Source organism: Limulus polyphemus, unplaced genomic scaffold (genome assembly GCF_000517525.1).
Source record: "Limulus polyphemus unplaced genomic scaffold, Limulus_polyphemus-2.1.2 Scaffold3144, whole genome shotgun sequence".
Lineage (NCBI taxonomy): Eukaryota > Metazoa > Arthropoda > Merostomata > Xiphosura > Limulidae > Limulus > Limulus polyphemus.
The window spans coordinates 1-21342 of record NW_013668754.1 but is presented as its reverse complement, the minus strand read 5'-3'; the positions used below and the strand labels follow the sequence as shown (position 1 = coordinate 21342).

Genomic DNA, 21342 nt, shown 5'->3' with positions numbered 1-21342 from the left:
ATATATATATATAATTTGAGTTTTCGGTTTGGTCTTTGGAAACTGAACATACAGGTAACGACGATGTGTTGTCTCCTTCCTCATTCATTATATATATATACATCTTGTAAATTATTCGTAAAAGTACAAGTGAAACAAGAACGACGCGAAAAATAAAAAAACGCGTTGTTTTTGAATGACCGTTCACGTGCTCTTATCAATTTTAATGTAAATCTTTGCAGTCAGTCTTGAGACTCCCCTCCAACCCCCAAATAACTGGACTTCTGTATGGGGGGAGATTTGAAAAAATATCGTAAATTTAAATGTAGATTCTTTATTTTGAATGATCCCTTACATGTCCATACCAGTTTCATGTAAATCAGTCGACACAGCCTTCCGGAATCTCCACTGACGACTTTTGGGAGTTCCGGTTTGAATATTTCGAAAATTTGAACCTAGATTATTTGTTTGGTCAGCAGTTGGAAAATTACATAAACATGTTCATAGATACAACTGCGAATTGCTGTACATATGTTTTTTTTTTACAGTATATATAAATCTATCACGCCTCAGGTTATTTTTTGTTGAATATTGTAATACTCTTTCCATTGCTGTTTTCTTTCTTGGATAGTTTGCAGTAAATATTTATTTCTCGATTGATCCAGAATTAGTAGACCATTGGTATCGTATCATAATGTTTCGCCATTTGTGAGCCTCCAAGTAGCTCAGCGGCAAGTCACTGGACTTACAATGATAAAAATCGGTTTTCGATACCAGTGATGGGCAAAGCACAAATTGTCCATTGTGTAGCTTTGCGCTTAACAACAAACAAATACACCATTTGTAATTACAACCATTTCAATTTGAGCTTGTCACCATAGTATATGTTTAATCAGAAATATCAACTAAACTCGTAAGCTAGTACGAATAAAAAAAAACAACATCCAACTTTGAAGCACAGAATAGTTTTCACTCATTTTAGTTTTGGAAGAAAAATGAGTATTTTTATATGTATATTATGTATTTCCTAGAAACAGTTATATATCTGTTTGACTCTTGTTCATGGCACGTGTTTTTGATGAATGTGTTGCCTGCCTGTTGAAAAATGTATATACAAACGCGTGAGCATACGTAGCTAGGTAGATAAATAGATAAGTTTAAGTAAAAGTTTTTGAAATGTCAAATTAGCTAACTTCAAAATGAAACAGGGAAATCGCAAGCACTTTTTTTATGAGTAAACTACAGTGTGTTTTTATCGTGTCTAAATCTTCTTAAGTCTAGTGAAGTAGGTAAAATGAAGATCAACACCACAATAAAGTTATTCGTGTAGACGTTTCCGTCGTCTTCCCAGGAAAGGGACCTGCTGACGATACACAAATATATCCTGGATCCCAAGGTGTTTGTAAAGTGAACAAATAAAGTTTAGTGTTTGTGAAAAAGAATGACACTTAAAGAGCTGTATTTTCATCCTTTTCGTGTATGTGGTAAGCGTGGTGTTTCTGCACTGGACATTAACTCTGAGAAATTGAGAAAGTGCTGAGGTGTTAAGTGATGGCTGAAGGGAAGGGTAGCAAAGAACAGATGAAGTAATTACTATAGCAACAGGGATTCGAGGGTCCTCTTGACAATAAAGCACCTCACCGGGACTGGTTCCTCACCTCGCTTCACTGGCCACTGAAGAGTGCTTTGTTAGTGAAGAGACTGCGTCATCTCTTTGTTTGTCAAAATACAGCACTGAAAGGGAGTTGAAAGCAGACGAAGATCATCAGAACAGATACGAGCCACTTGCTTTCTAGATTGAGTAGCTTCGTAAAACAATAAACTAAAAAAAAATCTGACGGAAATTGTGAAGAGGTTTTTTTCGGTTTGCGTTTCTACCTAAAGTGATTAACGACCATTTTTTTTCTCTATCGAACTTAGGAAATATATGATCTAATAAAGAATACATGAGAGAAAGAGTAAGAAATAAAAGTATTCTTTTTTTTTAACACAAGCCACTTTTAAGTAACTATTAGGATATGCCGAAAGATGGCGTACAGAAAGATGAGCGGTTAATTTACGTATTTATGTAATACAGTAAAATGTATTTTAAAGAAAAATAGAAACGTTCATTAATCAAGAAAATATTTAATTTCAACGAATTGAATAAGTGTTATATTGTGTTTAGATGCGATTTTTAATGTACATATGCCATTTAGTTTTACATTATTTCGTTCTATTTACTACTAATATGCGTGGAAAATCACTAAATGTTGTCAGGTTCTGTTATCTATACTCTGTATTTCCGAACGTAGCTTTTCGGGTTCTTTTACCTATTCTCTGTGTTTCCGAATGCAGATTGTCGGGTTCTTTTATCTATTCTCTGTATTTCCAAACGTAGCTTGTCGGGTTCTGTTATCTAATCTCTGTATTTACGAATGCAGCTTGCTTGTTTCGCATATCCCTGAAGTTGGTTTGTGTGATGTTTATCCTCGAAACTGTGAACTTTTGATTAACTTGGATTAGGTGTTTCCATGTATTTTGCAGATGGTAGACACCGTATTCATTAATGACCCATTCTGTGCACAGAAATAATAATATACCTCGTCTTTAAACTTTCGACTATTTTTTCTTCTTCTTTACGTAGGGTCATCCCAATTTTCTGTTCCTTAGCCCATCGGAACTACATCACATATCCTAATTTTCCGTTCTTTAGCCCATCGAAACTACATCACATATCCTAATTTTCCGTTCTTTAGCCCATCGGAACTACATCACATATCCTAATTTTCCGTTCTTTAGCTCATCGGAACTACATCACATATCCTAATTTTCCGTTCTTTAGCTCATCGGAACTACACCACAATTTTCTTCATTCATGTATTTTCGTTCAAATTATTATTCGCAATCGACCGATTCAGATATCATCAACTCTGTATATACTTAATATTCTGAAACCAGAAAAGTAAGGACAACGGGAATTCAACGCTACCGTTAACTGTATTTTGTATTAATGAGTTTTTACTTGAAAAATTTGAAACCGTTACCCATCCTGCAACTTGACCTGATAACAAAACCTGTACTTTTTGATACGGCCATATTTTGTATTAAGCTTACTGCTTATATAATTTGCATACAAGTTTTGAAACACCTATTTGTGAGATAACAGAGTTATTTCAGTACAACGTTTCATTTCTAAGAGCAAGACATGATCACGTACAACATCGAAGTACAAATACATTTATAGTAAAAATATCTGATTGGATGTATTTGCACTTTGAAGGCTATTCGCGATCATTTCTCACTGGTACAATCGAAACGTTGCACCGAAATAACCTATCCCATAAATAACCGTTTCAAAACCTTATGTATAATAAGTTATTTCAGTACAACATTTCGACTATAACAGTAAGACATGACCACATGAAATACTTATGTGATCATATTTCACTGTTAAAGTCGAAACGTTGCACCGAAATAACTTATCCCACAAATAACCGTTTCAAAACCTTATGTCTAATAAGTTATTTCAGTACAACATTTCGACTATAACAGTAAGACATGACCACATGAAATACTTATGTGATCATATTTCACTGTTAAAGTCGAAACGTTGTACTGAAATAACTTATCCCACAACTAGCTGTTTCAAAACGTTATGTACAGTATGTTCAATAATTAAGAAGATAGTGAAATTTTCTGCTTATATGTTTTGTAGAGAAGCTTACATAGACAAATATATTTACTTACAAACATTCATAGTTTGATGAGATGAGCTTCAACCAACTGCATGACTTTTTGGACTGTCTTGATTCAAAGCTGTATATTTATTGGTATTTTTTTGTCGGTAATTGTATATAGTGTCAGTGCGAGCTGACCATGTATATTTAATGAAAAAGTTCTGTTAGTCTGATATACGTGAAACTTTTTGTACTGATGTATATTTCTTTCATTCGTTGAAGGCTTTTAACTCAATCACGTTACGATGTTTATACAACATTTCAAACCAGAGCGATCCGTCGTGTTTAGAGCTGTATATCAATGTCACCGTTTCCTTCAGAGGGGGCGCTACTTTTGTGTGTGTTGTAAAAAGTATAACACTTCCTACTTTTTCAGGGGTGCTCACTTAATTATGGAATATCCATATATATAAATATATATTTGTGGATATAGGATAATAGATTTATTTCACTATAACTTTTAATATTTTACGTGATATGTCTTACTGTTATAGATGAAACGCTGTGCTGAAATAAATATATTACCCCACAAAGAAGCTGTTTCAAAACGTACAAGTATAATCACTTGTTGTTCTCTTAAATATATCGTCTTTAATAAGTGATATATCCTAACTGGGATAAAACAGGCTATGTACATCAGATTGTATTACAAACAAATTTGGTTACTTGTTAACGAACGTTTTAAGTTAAACCTTGACTTTGGTTCAGGTCGTTATATATGATGAGATGTGACTGACATATATAAAGTGTAAGAGATTATGTATACATATGTTACAACAATTTGTACCACTTACAGCAAGTAGTGAAGATAATAAGCATTATTACGTTACTGTTTAAAATTGTTGTAATAAAATTTTCTTAATTAATTTGTTCTGTATTATAAACAGCGTGATTAAGGTCTCGGATAATTCAAAATGTCCCCAGTATTTATGTATCGAATTATGGTACTACTCTGTTTAATAAGCCCCCTGGTGGCTCAGCGGCAGGTCTGAGGGTTAATAACACTAAAATTCAGGTTTCAATACCTTCGGCAGGTAGAGCATAGGTAGCCCATTTGATAGCTTTGTGTTTAACGGCAAACAATCCGTCTATAAACTTTTCATTAATGTTTATAAGGTAAGTTCACATAACGTTCTAGCAAGGTCATTTACTTATCCCGTTTTTATAATAATTTTCAAACCCCGCATTTTATGCTATACGAACAGCCTTTGTTTTAGCTGCTGAAATTATGAATAATAATATAACTAGTTTGTATTGTAGGCTGGAAGTCAGCCATATTTTCTATAGTGTTCGTTTATCTTCCTGTATACTTTATACAAATATTTTTAGTGCATTAACAGACAAAGCTTAGTGTTTTATTGCTGACGATTTTAAAAGATATAAATATGGTTTAAAGATAACATAGATCTCGGTAAATATTTTTTCGTGTATGGAAAAAGCGGTCAGTCAGGACGCGTGTATTGCAGATTTTTTTATCAACTAAAAATGAAATCCCTATATAAGTTTCTTTTTTTTTAATAAGTGTTCTTATCAGTTTGAAGCAAAGACCCGCAGTGATGTCTTTGTAGTTAGTGGTGTGTGATGCTCGTGACTTTACCACGCAACTTCTTGTTGCGTTAATATAAGGCTTGAAACCTAAAGCATCAAACACTTATGAGGTTAAAAGTCAGTGAAGAAGTGGTTTAATAGGTGTTGAGTCTCGAGTCACTTCAAGGACTAGTGAACTAACACACAAACCATCTGGGATTTTATGCTTCATCTTAAGGGTGTTAAGTATACAAGACCTACAAAATAAGGGCAAGTGATAAACGGGGTAAGAGACTTTTTTCAGTTATTTCAATTCCTGTTTCGTGAACGAGAAACATTTCGGTTGTGTGACGTACAGTCGTATTTCCGTGGTTTTAGTTATTTCTTCCTCGTGATATTAGGTGGGATTCGAAACATCTAACACTGCCTCAATATTTGGCGTTTACTTGCAAAATAAAAACGGTTTTTTAAACCCCTTTACCTTCCTTGTCATTTATCATCCCTCCTCCCCTTTCCCTGTAGGGCAGCAGTAAATTTACAGACTTGCAAAGCTAAAAGCCCCCGGTGGACAAGGCACATATAGCTGATTGTATAACTTTGCGTTAAAACAGACAAACAAACTAACCAATTCAGTAAACATAAAATTAAAAAAAGGAAATTTCCACCAGCCAGCGTATATGACGTATAAGAATAAATTCACTGACGTATTTATCTTTTTTTTTTCCGGACCAGCCATCACAACTTTGGTAAATCACATAACACTTATTAAATTACCCAAACAGCAAAGAAATCTGTACAGTAATATGTTCACATATGAAACACCGTCTAAGGGTGTGATGTAGTAATAAAATATTGAAACTGGGCGTCCGTATTTATCAACAACGACAAAAAGAAAAAAAAACTGATGACAACTATGACACAGAGAGAAAAAAAAATCATAGTTATATTTTTCTGTAAGAAAGGAACTGATCCTTGGAGTTATTGATACGATGCAACTTATTGATCTGTTTCTTTTACCTATTGTCAAAAGCAATAATATTCAGATTCTGAAACTTGAATCAACCGTATTCGAAACGTATGCAGGTCGTTAAAGAAATAGAATGACATGTTGGTTTGTACGGTTAGGCCTTTGTAAACTTAGTGTTATATCAATGTAATATCCGCAAATTATGATTTGAACTGTGTTTTCATGAGAATTATCTATTCTTGTGTCAAAGCACTTTTTTACTGAATGAAAAGAACACTACTGAACAGTTATCACAATTAAGGCCTATCAATCTCTGGTAAAGAAATACGAGTAATGATTGACCTTTCATAAAATCGGGTCAATCATAACTCGTATTTCTTACAGTTTATCCATAGAATCTAAACTGTAAAAATATGAGTTATGACTGACCCTATTCTATGGATAAACTGTAAAAATTATGAAGTATGACTGACTCAGTTCTATGAATAAACTGTAAAAATATGAGTTATGACTGACCCTATTCTATGGATAAACTGTAAAAATTATGGAGTATGATTGACGCGATTCTATGGATAAACTGTAAAAAAAAAAGAGTTGTCATTGACCCAATTCTATAGATAAACTGTGAGAAGTACGATTATGATTGGTCCGAGATTGTTTTTGAGATAATAGGTGAATGCAAGAATAAGGTTTTAATTAAGATGTGGCTGTAATTATACTTTAATTACATTGCAGTTGTTGGTTTATCAAGCCTTTAAAAGGTAATCAAGTTTTTGGATTTTATATACAGACTGATACAGAGAGTATAAGGAGACCAAGAGAATATACGTAGATGTATATGTATTAAGTCTGTGTATAAATCGATCGCTCTCTGTGTAAATCCGTTACCTGCATTGCGAGTGTAGAATTGTGCATGTCTGCATGCATATTCCAGGAATTCACGTGAAAAAAACAACAACAACAACAACACCCAAGTAAAGTTGAATCGAATAAAGAAAGGATCGTCAGCTGTATTAGCGACTCCCATTATTTTAGCAGTTAGGCGTAAATGTAATGTGTCGTGTAGATTCTATCGTAGGAAACGAGGCTTAAATACTTTAAAAAGGATGTTGAAATTATGACAGAACTTACTCTTTGGTTTCCGTAGTTAAACAGTTGAATTCATTGATGTAGTTTGTTTTGAGAGCTAAGTCGTGGAAGTCGGGTTGAAAAAAAATAAATAGGAAACTTTTATTTTGGCAGTTTCGTTAACTATATGTATATTTCATGACATTGGATTGACTCCGTTACGTTAACAAAATTGGTTTTGAATTCTAATAAACTTATATATTTGTAGAATGGTTTTACTTAGCAGAACCTTTTCCGTTCAGAACGTCATATTTTCCTCAATAACATTACTTCAATGTGCTATCTAATCTTGAGTGTAATAATTACGTGTGGTCTTCCACTTACAGTGTATGAGGACTAAAGCGTTGAATTGATAATAATAGCTTACTTATAAAACAAATTAAAACATGGTTTGAAGAGGTCTGTATTAAAATAATTTTCCCATTCAACTTTTAGTCCACCGTACTCTTCTTTGATTATTATTTTTAAAGTTTAACTTACAGATTTCTATTTGAAAAGCTTAATGAATGAAACTTTCATATAAAAAGACAACCAGTAAGGTATCTTATCTTCTTTGCTGCAGATTTAAAAGTTGCATAGTCTAATATTTTCATAATCAGGTAAAAAAAAATTGGCAATCCCATTTTACCAGCAAATGTTGCCTGACACTGAGAGATCTCTTAAAATGAAGGATATAAGCCTGCTGAAAGACGCCAGTACATGACAAATCCCACAATGAGAAAATAAGCCGCTTATCTGAATATAGTTGGTCAGGATAATCCTAAGTCTTTTTTGAACAAGAAGTCCACTTTTATAAATGAGCGACCCATCATACTTCGCTTTAGACGGGAACAGAAAAATAAATCACTTTGCTTCACATCAAGGTTTCTGTATCAAACCTCCCGTTTTCTTCTTTATACAATAAGCCTATTATTATTCCGAAACTCGCTAGTACAGCGTTCATTGTACCTTGAAGTAATTAGCGAATCAGCATCCATCGTGTAACAACAGACGAAAGAACAAAGTAATTCGCTGCCAATTAAAATTTATACATAAATTTGGTAGACGAGATGATATTTCTGCTTGACGCACGTTACTTGGATTAGTTTATTGGTCTTTCTTTTATTGTTCATATACGTAGAGTATTAACGTATTCGTATGTTTGGCGATAGAACCATAAAACTTTAATTAGGAACGAAGAGCGAGTCTTGATAATCTGGTGACGACGAATGAATTTTCTGAAAACTTAATAATGTTATCTTGACATATCCGCATTTTATTTATATAATTCGTCAGAGAAACAAAACTTCTGATAACACGTCATGGGAATACGAGAACTTCATATGTTGAGTTTAATCCAATGCTGGTATGTATGTATGTATGTATATATATGATTTTAAAAGCTTGAGTATCAAATATGCAGAGCTATTTTAATATGTATAATATAAATTAGTTTTTTTTCTATAACTTTTTTTTTATTTCGTGAAAACGTATTTTCATAATGCTTCCCAAATTATTACAACAAACAATTCATATTTATTTTCTACTTCAGGGATCAATATATAAAATACGTTTATATATTCCAACTGCATGCTAATCCACACACTGCGTGTATGGACACGCGTCCCGCCCACTACAAACATGCATATATATATATATATATATATCATACATTGGAATAATCCTGCCACGTTGAGCACCTTTCTGTGTGCTTTTACGTTAATATCACGATAATTTTGTTAACAGATTGATCTAGTGTTGTGTTGATCAAGCAAACAACCCCGACGAACACGCCATGTCAACTCCAGCTTCATTCCTTGTGTCTTTGATAACCTACCGAGTAAATAGAGACTGTACACACCCATAACTCACATGTACACTACAGTGGCCTGGGGAGGAGGATTACAAACACACACCTCAGTTCCTTGGGGACAAGAATCGTTGTCGGTTTGTCGAAACGCCAGACTGTTTACAAGTGCAGTTTACTCAAGCTTATGTCGAAGGGGTCGGCTCTTTCGAGCTATCCTGTCGCCATAGTTACAACCCGGATTTATTTACGGCTGTTCAAATACTCCTTTTATTTAAAATGTTGCAATACGTAACAAAAATACATCTTGCTCGGTATATTTATATCACGTTTGCTCTATATGTTCGTGTACAGACGTATTTAAAAAATAAATATAAATTTATGCTATAAAAGCTATTCTTGTAAGACTGATGAAATATAGTTATTATTTACAAACAGATACGGGTTTGTTTTCTGTGTAGGGATACGTAGAAAAAATATTTTATATCTTTAAATTGTTTTTATGGTATAGTTTTAAGGGAAATAAAAACGTTGTGGTTTCGAGATTAGTCTCGGATCTAGTATTTGTTACCTATGCAACCGATGTTTCTCCAAACTCATTTTGAACACTATGCAAGTTTATTTTATTTCGCGATAAATTACACAATCATCAGGCCACCGATTATGAGTCTAATAATGTTACAGCATACCGAAACATCTTCAAAACTATCAAGATAACATCTACTCATCCTGACTAGTTTTTAGAGTAACGATGAACAATTTTAATATGATGTCCACGATTAGTTTTACCTCCCGTTAATTTAATCTCTCAATATATATAGTTAATGTAGTCTGTAAACAGATTCTTCTGTACTATGACATTACGTCATTAATTTACTTATTTTTTGTTACTTAATTTAATTGTTACACTTACTATTGTTGATACTTTAAGTCATATTGTTAATGTGGCCTTTCTTGTATCTTACAATCACTTTTACATTTCAGCTAATTTGTAAGGCTTAACATTATTTATTACTTTCGGCTGTCCACTCTGTACATTGACCATCTGTGTAAAGGATAGTTAAAGTCATTAGTGTCAGACACAACTCACAGTATATTATTTTTATAAAGCATAAGACTTGATTATTTTAATCAGAGCACTATTTTTGCCACTTATTGTATGATTTTTTTTTATTTACTTCACTTGTTATCTACTAGTTGCTATCTTCGTAAGTTAGCATTTTATTTTTGCTGTACTGTCTATACTGTCCTGCTATATAGTTAAACAGTAACGTGTGTCGTAATAAATTATCTCGGACGTTAATACTACTCTGAAGTTACCCTGTCGGGCCCGTTTAATGGATTTTTATTGGTCACTAGACGTTGTTGGGAAGGGAATCGGTGTTAGTGCATAAAGCAAAACAATTTATTTTTATGTCTTAAGTAAATTATATATATATATATATAATATTTTACTTTGTTAAATTTCACTTTTATTATTTATTTTTTATTATATGGATTATTTCGTATTGATAGCTTATGGATTTACTTCTAACCAAAATCTCCTAAGCTAGCCAAATCTCGTGAGATAGCATTGGGATTACAGCCGAAAATATCGCCAACAGCAAGGATACCCAACTGATCAAATAAATTCGTATACATACGTAAGAACAGTAGAATAAATTAGATATATTCATAACTGGTGAATTTTTACTTCTGATTTATGTAGGCAGCTTTTTTTAATCAGAAGTTATTGATAAATACCGTTTTTTATAAAAATATAGATGTCACCTGAATCGGAATATCGTTTCTTCTGAAGTTATTGTATCGTTAAAGAACCACAGCTTAAATTTTATTCATGGGAGAGGTATGGGAGGGACCGTTGCACAACTTCAGGACTATTTGGGCATTCTCATTTTGCTCGATGAGCCTTCTCCACAGTTCGTGTACCGAATGTATGTACACTAGAGCTACAGAGCCTCTGCGGGTTATGGTTTGTAAAGAAGCCGTTTGTTTCAGTCTGTGCATGGAACGTATTATACGCTCAGTAACTCGATTTAAACCGAGTTTACTCTCCTTCTTGTCTCTATGGGCAGACAGGTCATGAATATGAAAACTTTCTTTTGGATTCCTTCCCCGGGATTGAATTGCCCTGGGGACGAGATTTATTGAAGTGCAGTTTGCATACTAAAGAGACAATCATTAACTCTGGCCTTGCGCAAGCAGCAAACAGTCTAGAGTGGTTATAGTAATATAAGAATTAGTATGCTAGTTTTCAATAGAAGCTCGTTTCTATCAAAAGTGCTTTATCCAAACCTGCATAAAATAGGGCAAAGTATTCAGTCTTTCACGACGTACACTTTCTCTTCTAATTGCTAGAGCGTCCACATTAAATACTGGATAACATGTTAAATCTAAACTCGATTATATAATTAAGCGAATAAAACGACTGTGGGCTTTGGGTGTTGAAACCGATCATTTTAAGCTGTGTTTTACACAATGATCTGAAGAGGACTAATGTATGTTATGTGTAAAACGGCCATGCTTAGTTTCAAACTATGTTTTTAACTCCGAGAAAAAAATCTTGGAGAACTTTACGTATGTATATATAATGATTGATTCGTTACCCTACTCTGCCTCGTGTGTTTAACAATATTTGTTTTTTCTGGAAATCGTTATAATCTTCCTCATAATCTGTGGAAAACAAACTTATATGTGTACAGGAAACAAACATTTTTGTTTTCATTCTTTCTCCCCGTCTTTTAGTTTCCATTTTCTGCCTTATTTGATCTCTTTCTCTCACATATAAAGTCATCTCTTCACGTCTTAATCAACAAAGTACGGAAAACGGTGGATTATTAACAGACATTTGATCCCTAAAACGTTCAAATATCAACTCCAGAGGGGGAAGAAAAAAAAAACATCGTTAAAGTGAAAGAGACAAATCATAATAAATAGTGTTAATCATAAATATAAATTCTGCGAACTAAAATTGTTTATATAACACCGGTTTCACTCTTTCTAATGATATATATAAAACAAAATACAGATTCTCAGTAAGGAAAAAAGAAAACGCTACGAAATAAAGGCCAAGTGCCTCTAGTACATCTATTACATACGCTACCGCCATCTCCCTGAACGTCTGAGAACAGAGTAAACTTGATTCATCCTTTTTTTTTTTTTTTGATTACGTTCTAGAAGGAATAAAAACCGCCTCTCGCATTCATTCCACCGAGTCTTAAATGCTTTAACTTAATGGGATGACGCTGTTTGGATAAGGAGGAAAATGTTCTCCTCTCTCTTTATGTGATGCATTATATAAAGCAGCAAAAAAAAAAAAAAATACTTGCTTTTTCCAATAACAATGGATAGAAAGTTTGTACTATAGCTTAAAGATTTTTTCCCCATAAAAAACGTCTAATCGTTTTAAATTTATTCTTCGTCTCTCGATACTAATGGCGTTTTTTTTTTTTTCATTTCTTACCATCATTAACATCTAAAGACAGTAGTGGGCTTGGAATGTGGTTAACATTTTTCTATATCTTTACATGTTCCACCCACTTATAACACACATGACATATGTGTAACAGCGTAAGGAAACTATAAAAAATCCCCCCCCCACCTCCGTTTTTTGTTGTTGTTGCTTAAGTTAAATTTGGTAGTGATCTCTTTCGCATAGTCCATTATGTTTTAGTAGTACATGGAGTTCGAAGCCAACAAAACTTTTTCGGTAGTTGTGATTTGATAATAGAAATTAAGTAGCCGTTGACTTCTGCGTTTGTCTGTCTGTCTGGTAGTGGTAACGTGTCAATATTCTCTTCTACATCACGAAGAGGGTGTCCATATGAGGAATGAAGCTATTTTGCCTGATTCTCAAAGTTTTTAATGGCCGGAGTTTCTAGCTTCAATTCTCTTGAGTTCAATGTGTCAGGAGTATGAAGACGTTCACGAGCTCGTTGGCGGCAGATGTCACGGACTGCTGGAGCTGCTGTTGCAGAGATTGGCCAATTCGACACGTATATCCTCGTAATTGCTGTAGTGAAAAGAGAAAACTTCGAGGCGAGCTATCCGCCCTTTTGTGCCTGAAATTCTATTTAGTGGGCAGCCTGGCCAACCGTGATCTAGTTAGGCTCGATAATAAGTCGGTCTGCTCATGTACCCCCCAAACAGGAACCTAGCGTCTACCGGGATTAAAATCGATGCAGAATTCACGTGCACGCGTCGTTCTTCTTCGCTCATGCGTGAAAAGATCCTATGTAATGAATGTTCATCACTCGATTGGATCTCGTGTACGGAACGGTTATACCATAACCCAGTTCCATCTCCTTGTTATTTATGGAGCTCCTTAACATCATCAACATCAGTTCTGTAATAACTACAGAGCGAAGCTAAAGCATCACGATGTATTAGTCACGTACTTATATGCATATATATATATATTAAGTCGTTGCGCTCATTCATATTCAATCATTATCCTTTATTTGTATGAGCGTCGGAAGGGGAGAGGAGGGGAGTAACCAAAAGATTTTACATCCCTGTTAGAATGTTTGGTTATCTGTAATTACTCTGATTTTTTTTGAAAGTATAATGCGCAAATTATTATTATTATTTTTAGGTCTTACGTATGCCTTAATACTCCATTTAAGTGTAAGTTGGTTAGGAATATCGAGTTATAAATACAGATTTTTAAAGTTTATATAGCCCGCTTAACAAACATACAGCTTTCTGCTTCTTTCTGTAGTCTAAGTCGTGATCTGAGTGATTCTCCGAGGATTTTACACCGAAAGGCTTCTTTGGGTTTTCACCAATATTTGATCCAACAGATTCTAAATCCACTAACCAATGAAATTGCAGGATTATTTAAAATAAGATCAATAGGAGAGTATTAAAGTCGAAGAAATGCATTTTTTCAGCTAGAAATGAAATAATAATATTTTTTTTGTGTGTGAAGTAAAACCTCAAATTGTCCCTTGTTTTCCAATATCTTGCTTAAAACTTGTAAATCTGTTAAGATAAACTATTTGGCTGAAGTAAAGAAAAAAATGCACGAGCTATGCTTAAGTAAAAACAGGAGACAAAATGAAACAGTAGTTTTTTTGTTAAGCCCAACGTTAAAGTGTGAAACAACAGCAATTATTTAAATGTAATAAGATAAGTTAATTCATAATTTACAATTTTTACTTTCTACACGACATATTGCGGGATAAAAGTCTTGTGTATTAATGTGTTTTATTTCCCATTGTACATGGCTTTAGTTAATGTGTTCAAATAATAATGTCGCTGTATTATATATTTTTTTGCAACTCTGATGATATCTTAATAAATGGAAGCATGAATGCCTCGTCTCCTGATGATATCTTAATAAACTATATTTTAGTTTTTTTTTTTCCTGAATGCGTCCTCCGGTGGCACAACGACAAGCCTGTTAATATTATAACGTTAAACACTGAGGTTCTATCCCTGCCGTAGGTATAGAGCAGATGGCCCAAAAGTCCAACTTTGCGCTTAATGTCATTTTTATGAGCGCAAATATACGGTAGCCTGGTATGGTCTGGTGGTTAGGGCAGTCAACTCGCAATCTACGGGCCACGGGTTCGAATCCCGTTCGATGAACATGCTCGCCATTTCAGCCGTGGGGCCGTTATAATGTGACGGCCAATTCCACTATTCGTTGATAAAATTGTAGCTCAAGAGTTGGCAGTGAGTGATGTTGACTAGCTGCCTTTCCTGTTTTCATTGCTAAATTAGGGACGCGACTTCGGGACTCTTGAAAAACCGCACACAAAAATCATGTTTTATGCGCCACAAAGCAACTAAATAAATAGTACTTTAACCATTATGAAGTACGTTTCGTGTTAATTATATCTTTACCGCATTAAGATCTCAGCTTTGAAGCCACATATGGCTGTGTTTTAATTTAGCACTTCGTAACTTGTTGATTGATAAAGGACTAATAAACTGATTCATCTTGTATATAATTAATTAATAATATCGTACTAACCATAACAAGAAAAAGAAGAAAAAAAAAACGAGACGCGGATGTCTTTTTAAACTGTATTCAGGAAACTACAACCTAAGGAGCAAACCATAAATCCTGCTTAATAATGCATTTTTAGTTGACTAGATGTACAGTATGTGTTTCTTATTCCTTAAGAAAGAATGTCCTGGCTCTAGTTTTATTGACAGATTTTTATCCTTAGATTGAATTAAGGGCACATTATCGGGATTGGTTTATTATCTGACGTCACGTACTGGAGACGCAGAACTTTTAAAACTCTCGAGATAAGAATATTTATTGTACGTGAGATTTTGAAATAAATCTTAATAATATTTTTTGACATAACTTCTTTTTTTAATTCGTAGTGATGCTTAGATACTTAGAGCTCTTTCTATAATGCACATTGTTATTTTATATTGCAATTTATTATTAAAAGTTAAGATTTATTTTATACATTAAACTGACATGTTAAAAAAAAGTAAATTTCCTATAGATGATTTAGGTATCTTTGTAGATTTTGGTATAAAACTGTTTTTTAGTCTTCTGAAAATTAGGTGAAATTAAGAATGTAACGTCACACTAATTTGTTATTTCATAATTCCAGACTGAAATTGCTAAGAGACTCAACGCAATCATCGCTCAGATACTGCCTTTCCTGTCTCAAGAGGTTAGTGTGATGAATATTTGATTGTGATTTTTATCAATATTATTAGGCTTATTTTTAATAAAAAATTAAGATTAATTTGTAAAAATTAGGGAATTATGTGCTTCAGTTGTTTTAAAAATTGTATGAACAAAACTATGTCGTTTGTGTTAAGTGTATGTCGTTGTTAGTTTTGTTTACTTTAACAATTAAATTTCGAAAAAAATACAGTCATAGATGAAGCAAAAAAAAAAAGCTTTAATTCTTAGGCTGTCCCCCATAGTGGGTCAGTGATAAGATTGCCGACTTACAACGATAAAATTTGATGTTGTGAGTTGTCCACCCCCTTTCAGTGGCTCGACCGCAAATCTGAAGACTTGTAATGCTCAATACCGGGTTTTGATACCCATGGTGGGAACAGCACACAGATCCCTTTCTGTGCTTAATAAACCCAAACAAATATGTGAACGCAGTGTTTTAGCGAGCAGGCCCTAGATCTAGTTGTTTTAGCAAGGCTAAAGGACTTGTTGTTTTAACAAGCTGGCACTAGTATTAGTTGTTTTAACAAGTAGGCCCTGGTATTAGTGTTTTAGCGAGAAGGTTAAAGGACTAGTTATTTTAGCAAGCAGGCCCTAGGTCTAGTTGTTTTAGCGAGAAGGTTAAAGGACTAGTTCGATCAACAAATGAGACTGTGTTGCTAAACTTCAAACTGTTTCTAATTTATATCTAGAAAAACATAATTTTAAACATCAACTTCATAAATAAGTTTTTTTTCTGACCCTTTTTTATATTTTGTACTTGAAGGTCTTTCCAAGATTTCGGATTTATAATGTTTCAGATTATTGATATTATGTAGTGTAAGATTAAAATTTTGTTTGTCACTTCTACCATGAATGTAGTGTAATGTTTTTAGATCGAATTGTGCATTACCGTATATCGGCATGTTCCGTTGTCGGTGTCCACTTTGTTTGAATTGTTCGTTCAAAAGATACAGTGGAAGCTTAAGCCGTCTTCCTGACCAAAGACTTTATCAATATTGACCATGAGTCAACATTGAAAAAGAAGGTTTGAATGGGGATTCGCAGAGTAAAGTTATATCTATATAAAAGTACCGTTTTCTTTTGGATTTCTTCCGGTAAAGAGTTTGCTCTTTAGGTTGTGATTCTACGCTCTCGGCCTCTGTAGTTTCAGGCTTTACTTTGTCGTGGCAAACATCAGGGCTGCATTTACCTTGAACAGGAATCTAGTTTTTTTTTTTTTGGTTTTTTTCCGTGATACACGACTCAACTATTTACCGCAGCAAGTACAAATTGGGCGTTGAAGTCACAAGAAGTATCAGTGGCTCAATGCACCAATGAAATACATTTCCCTGGACTTAATAAAGCCTATAGTGTACAGCTAAAAATATGTGGTTACTGAAAGATGCTGAGAGTCAATAGCTCTGAAAGAATCAGTTAATTTTATTTAACAGCGGGTCAAGGAGAGTTAAAAGAAAGTATTAAAAGTGGATATGGTTTACAAACCAGATTTTTTTCAACTCACCAGTTGTACATCTTAATATGCCTCCGTTATGGTTGGAAATGCTATATAGCTATCGTTGTGTGTAGTATAATCGTAGACAAGGAGTATTAAAATGTATTATAATACAATAGTCGGTATTAATAATGATATACATAGAGTTAACAATCATAGACAAAATATAGTAGTTCTAAATAAAAGTACAAATAATAGTCTGAGAAAGCCTCATTTAGTATGAACTGGTAGTAGAAGCAGTAGTCTGGACACAACAGTACTATTAGCAGTAGTCTGGACACAGCAGTATTATTAGCAGTAGTCTGAGACACAGCAGTACTATTAGCAGTAGTCTGAACAGAACAGTACTATTAGCAGTAGTCTGGACACAGCAGTACTATTAGCAGTAGTCTGAGACACAGCAGTACTATTAGCAGTAGTCTGAGACAAAACAGTATTACTGTAGAAGTGTATTACTTTGAATTATCAAAAAATGCCTTACCAGAGAATGCTAGTGGGTTAATCCTTTAGCTCAGTTGTTAGAGTATTCGTTTGTATTGCGAGCGGTGCCGGGTTTAAATCCTGCATAAATGAAAATGTCACAAGTACAATTAATGGTTGTCCCACAATCCTGAGGACTGGTCTTGTTTGGGAGAAGGGAAGGATGTGGTAATGCTAGTTGTTAAAAGTTTTATTTTGTCTGTTTATTAATTTTTGCTATTTGTGATAACCCTCCCTAATTTTGAAGCAGTAGACTAAGAGGGAGGGCATCTAGTCATTTCTGCCCTCCCCAACTCTTTGGCTACTCTAATAGAATAATGGGAGTTGACTGTCACTATTATAACGCACTCACGCCCCCAAAGTGCGGAGTGCGAGTTTGCTGTAACGAGACACGAACAACGAATTTTCAAATCCACAGTTCTGCACGCTAACCACATGGATGCTCTTGGCTCTATGGAAAAATGCCTTACAACTACGGTAGCAAATACTAATACTATCGCGTTAACCCTGTAGCTCGCTCAGTTAGTAGAGTATTCATTTGTAGCGATTCCGGATGCAGTTCGGTTCGCCGGAAATGGATAAATGGGACTGACTGGAACAAAGACATAATACTGAATGGTGGAAGAAATCATGATCTGAAAGTAGCAGTATTTGTAAGCATAAGTAATGATTTATTGTAATGCATTTGGAAAATTTATGAGATTGAGTAAAATACATACACATGTTTTCAAGATTTTCATTTTCCAGCATCACACTTTCTTCTTGTAAGCCCCCAGTGGCACAACGGTACGTCTGCGGACTTACACCGCTAGAAACCGGGTTTCAATACCCGTGGTGGGCAGAGAAATTATACGAAATCAGAAAAATGTTATACGTGTGTGGCGACAACATTTCAAAACCGTTCTGATCAAAAGTATCGTAAAAAATAGCACTGGAATAAAATCCGGTTTTTTGTTTTGTAAATTAATCCTTTAGCAAGCAGGATTCAGATTCCTGCACCATTAGTGCAGTCGTCTTTACAATGAAGACTTACTTTGGTAAGTTTATACAGATAAGCGGTTAGTAAATAATTTGTTGCTATTTTTCACCAGTTTTTGGTAATTGGTTAATTCTTTCAGATTCTATACCTCACTAACCATTGATTGGTTTGTTATTTATACGTCATAAGTATTGATTGGTCTTAGTATGAGTTTAATATTGCGTTTGTAGTTTCCTCGTCATAACTTTTTTATTATTATTTTCTTTATTTTTAGCATCATTTTGTAGTTTCCTCGTCGTAACTTTTTTATTATTATTTTCTTTACTTTTGGCATCATTTTGTAGTTTCCTCGTCATAACTTTTTTATTATTATTTTCTTTATTTTTAGCATCATTTTGTAGTTTCCTCGTCGTAACTTTTTTATTATTATTTTCTTTATTTTTAGCATCATTTTGTAGTTTCCTCGTCATAACGTTTTTATTATTATTTTCTTTATTTTTAACATTATTTTGTAGTTTCCTCGTCATAACTTTTTTTATCATTATTTTCTTTACTTTTGGCATCATTTTGTAGTTTCCTCGTCATAACGTTTTTATTATTATTTTCTTTATTTTTAGCATCAACAACAAGTTGCAGCAGCAGTCGAGCGAGCCAAGCAAGTTACCATGACTGAGCTGAACGCGATAATAGGGGTAGGTTTAAAACTGACGTTCTGAACTTTTTATCTCGATTTTTCCTTCTTATGTAGAGAAGTTTTTTTATTATTAAATAATTACTTCAACCATCAGATTTAAAACACTTGAGCAAAGACTTCCTCTTTCAGTTCATGTTGGGACAAATGTACCGGCGTAATCAAAATAGCTTAGGTGACGCAACTATAATGGTGAGACAAGTAAAGTTTCCTCATCTTTAAGGAACTCCTTAATTATTTGACGAGTTGCTTTGTTGACGTTTAAGTACAATCATTAGGCCTCTCCTTTTTTCTTCTTCTTCTATGTTTCTCATTCTTTTCCTAAACAACTTGAGGAAGTGCCGTTATAGCACCTAAAAAAATCGTTCAACATCTCGCTCTGCCTTGAAAAAGCCACGGACATGTTAGGCTAACCACGAAATACTCCCGTTCCACGCTTACGTATACAGGAAACCCTGAAACTAATTTACATAATGATACCGTGACATTTTGTCTGTGCAACTTTGAATTTCTCAACGCCAAGTTTCTACGGTTAGAGGAATAACCCTCGTGATTAATGAATAGAATTAGCCAAACAAAATGAAGAATAATTATTTTATGATTTCCAAGCTACGAAAGTTTTTATTTTGAAAAAAAAAACAAGTGAAGAAACTTAACACATACAGTTAGAACATGATTCATTATTTTCATTACTCAGTTCTATCTCCTAATGTTTCATAGGGAAGAGCATGAGTGTTTTTATTTAATATTACATCAGAATCTTTAATAGGGGAGTTTTAACTTGCACCTGGTGTAATAATGGTCACAAGTAAAAAAATGAAAAAGAAAGTTTTACTGTTTTGTTATATCTAAAATATCTCCTTGGTTGTGATATTATATATATATATATATATATATATGGGTTGCATTATTATTATATATAAAGTTTAATGACAGGTACGCAAGGTTACAATTGAGGCAATTACAAGACGTTTTCTTACGTAGTATAAAGTATATAGGTTGTTAAAAGTTTTTATGCGTGGATTTTAGTTTCTGCTTAAACACAATAAATTGTCACTTACCCCAGTAAGAAAAACCTTGAATTAGGGACCCACGTTTAAAGCATTTCTAACGTCACCTTGAATTAGGGACCCACGTTAAAAGCATTTCTAACGTCTTCCTTTGGTGAGGGAAGAGGTGAAAGTAAACATGATTAGTAATTTCGTCAAATATTATTATTTACATTTAAATAATATTTAAGCAAAAGCTAAAATTAACTTTACGTGCCTAACTCTTACCCTTGGAGTTTATCCAAGTCAGAGTCTGATTGTTTAACATAATAATAATAATAATAAAAAAAATCCTCACCGGGTCGTTTCAAAATCAAGAAATTAACAACTGGAATGCTGCATTTTCGGTTAGGGTAGTTGGTTGTTGGAAGCATTTCCACTGGCTTGGAAAATTAGTTCTTGCACACTCGGTAACATACGTGTTGTTAGGTCGCATGACTGAGTGCGTTGATCATATCTTCCAAGACAGCTGTCCACCCGTTTGTGACCGCAATGAAATGTTACTGCAAACACAAACACGCAAACACATTCACAGATGATATAGAAAAACATATTTACCTTCGTTCAGTCGATCGTTTTAACTTCTTAGGTTGAAGATGTTCGCTACATCTAAAAGAAGTTTTTTGTACTGACCTCTTTAGTCTGAAATGGAACAACTTGACCAGTTCACTAATATAGAAGTGAGGGAGAGAACATTGCATAAGTTGAGCTAAGAGGTGCCTATCGTAGAAATTACGCTCGAAAATAAGTTGAGGTTTTCGTTTCTTGTTCCGTAGCTTCGTGCTCTACAAGCACCTGTTCACCATCACGTCCCAAAGTGTAGCATGTTTTCATTGATTAATGTGTTCACTTGTGAGTAAAACGTTATTGTATAGCGAATATAA

At 34.0% G+C, this 21342-nt stretch overlaps 1 protein-coding gene across 1 annotated transcript in view; it reads left to right on the top strand.

The window, feature by feature from the left end:
• The window catches only part of LOC106468746 (amino-terminal enhancer of split-like), a gene marked incomplete at its 3' end in the record, with an annotated part of 39884 nt that extends 20474 nt beyond the window's left edge, over positions 1 to 19410 (top strand). The window contains exons 6-7 of the mRNA XM_013929190.2: positions 15688 to 15750; positions 19336 to 19410. Of these exons, the coding sequence (XP_013784644.1) occupies positions 15688 to 15750; positions 19336 to 19410 (138 nt within the window). The remainder of the gene's footprint in view (positions 1 to 15687; positions 15751 to 19335) is intronic.
• Between the last annotated feature and the right edge of the window lie 1932 nt (positions 19411 to 21342).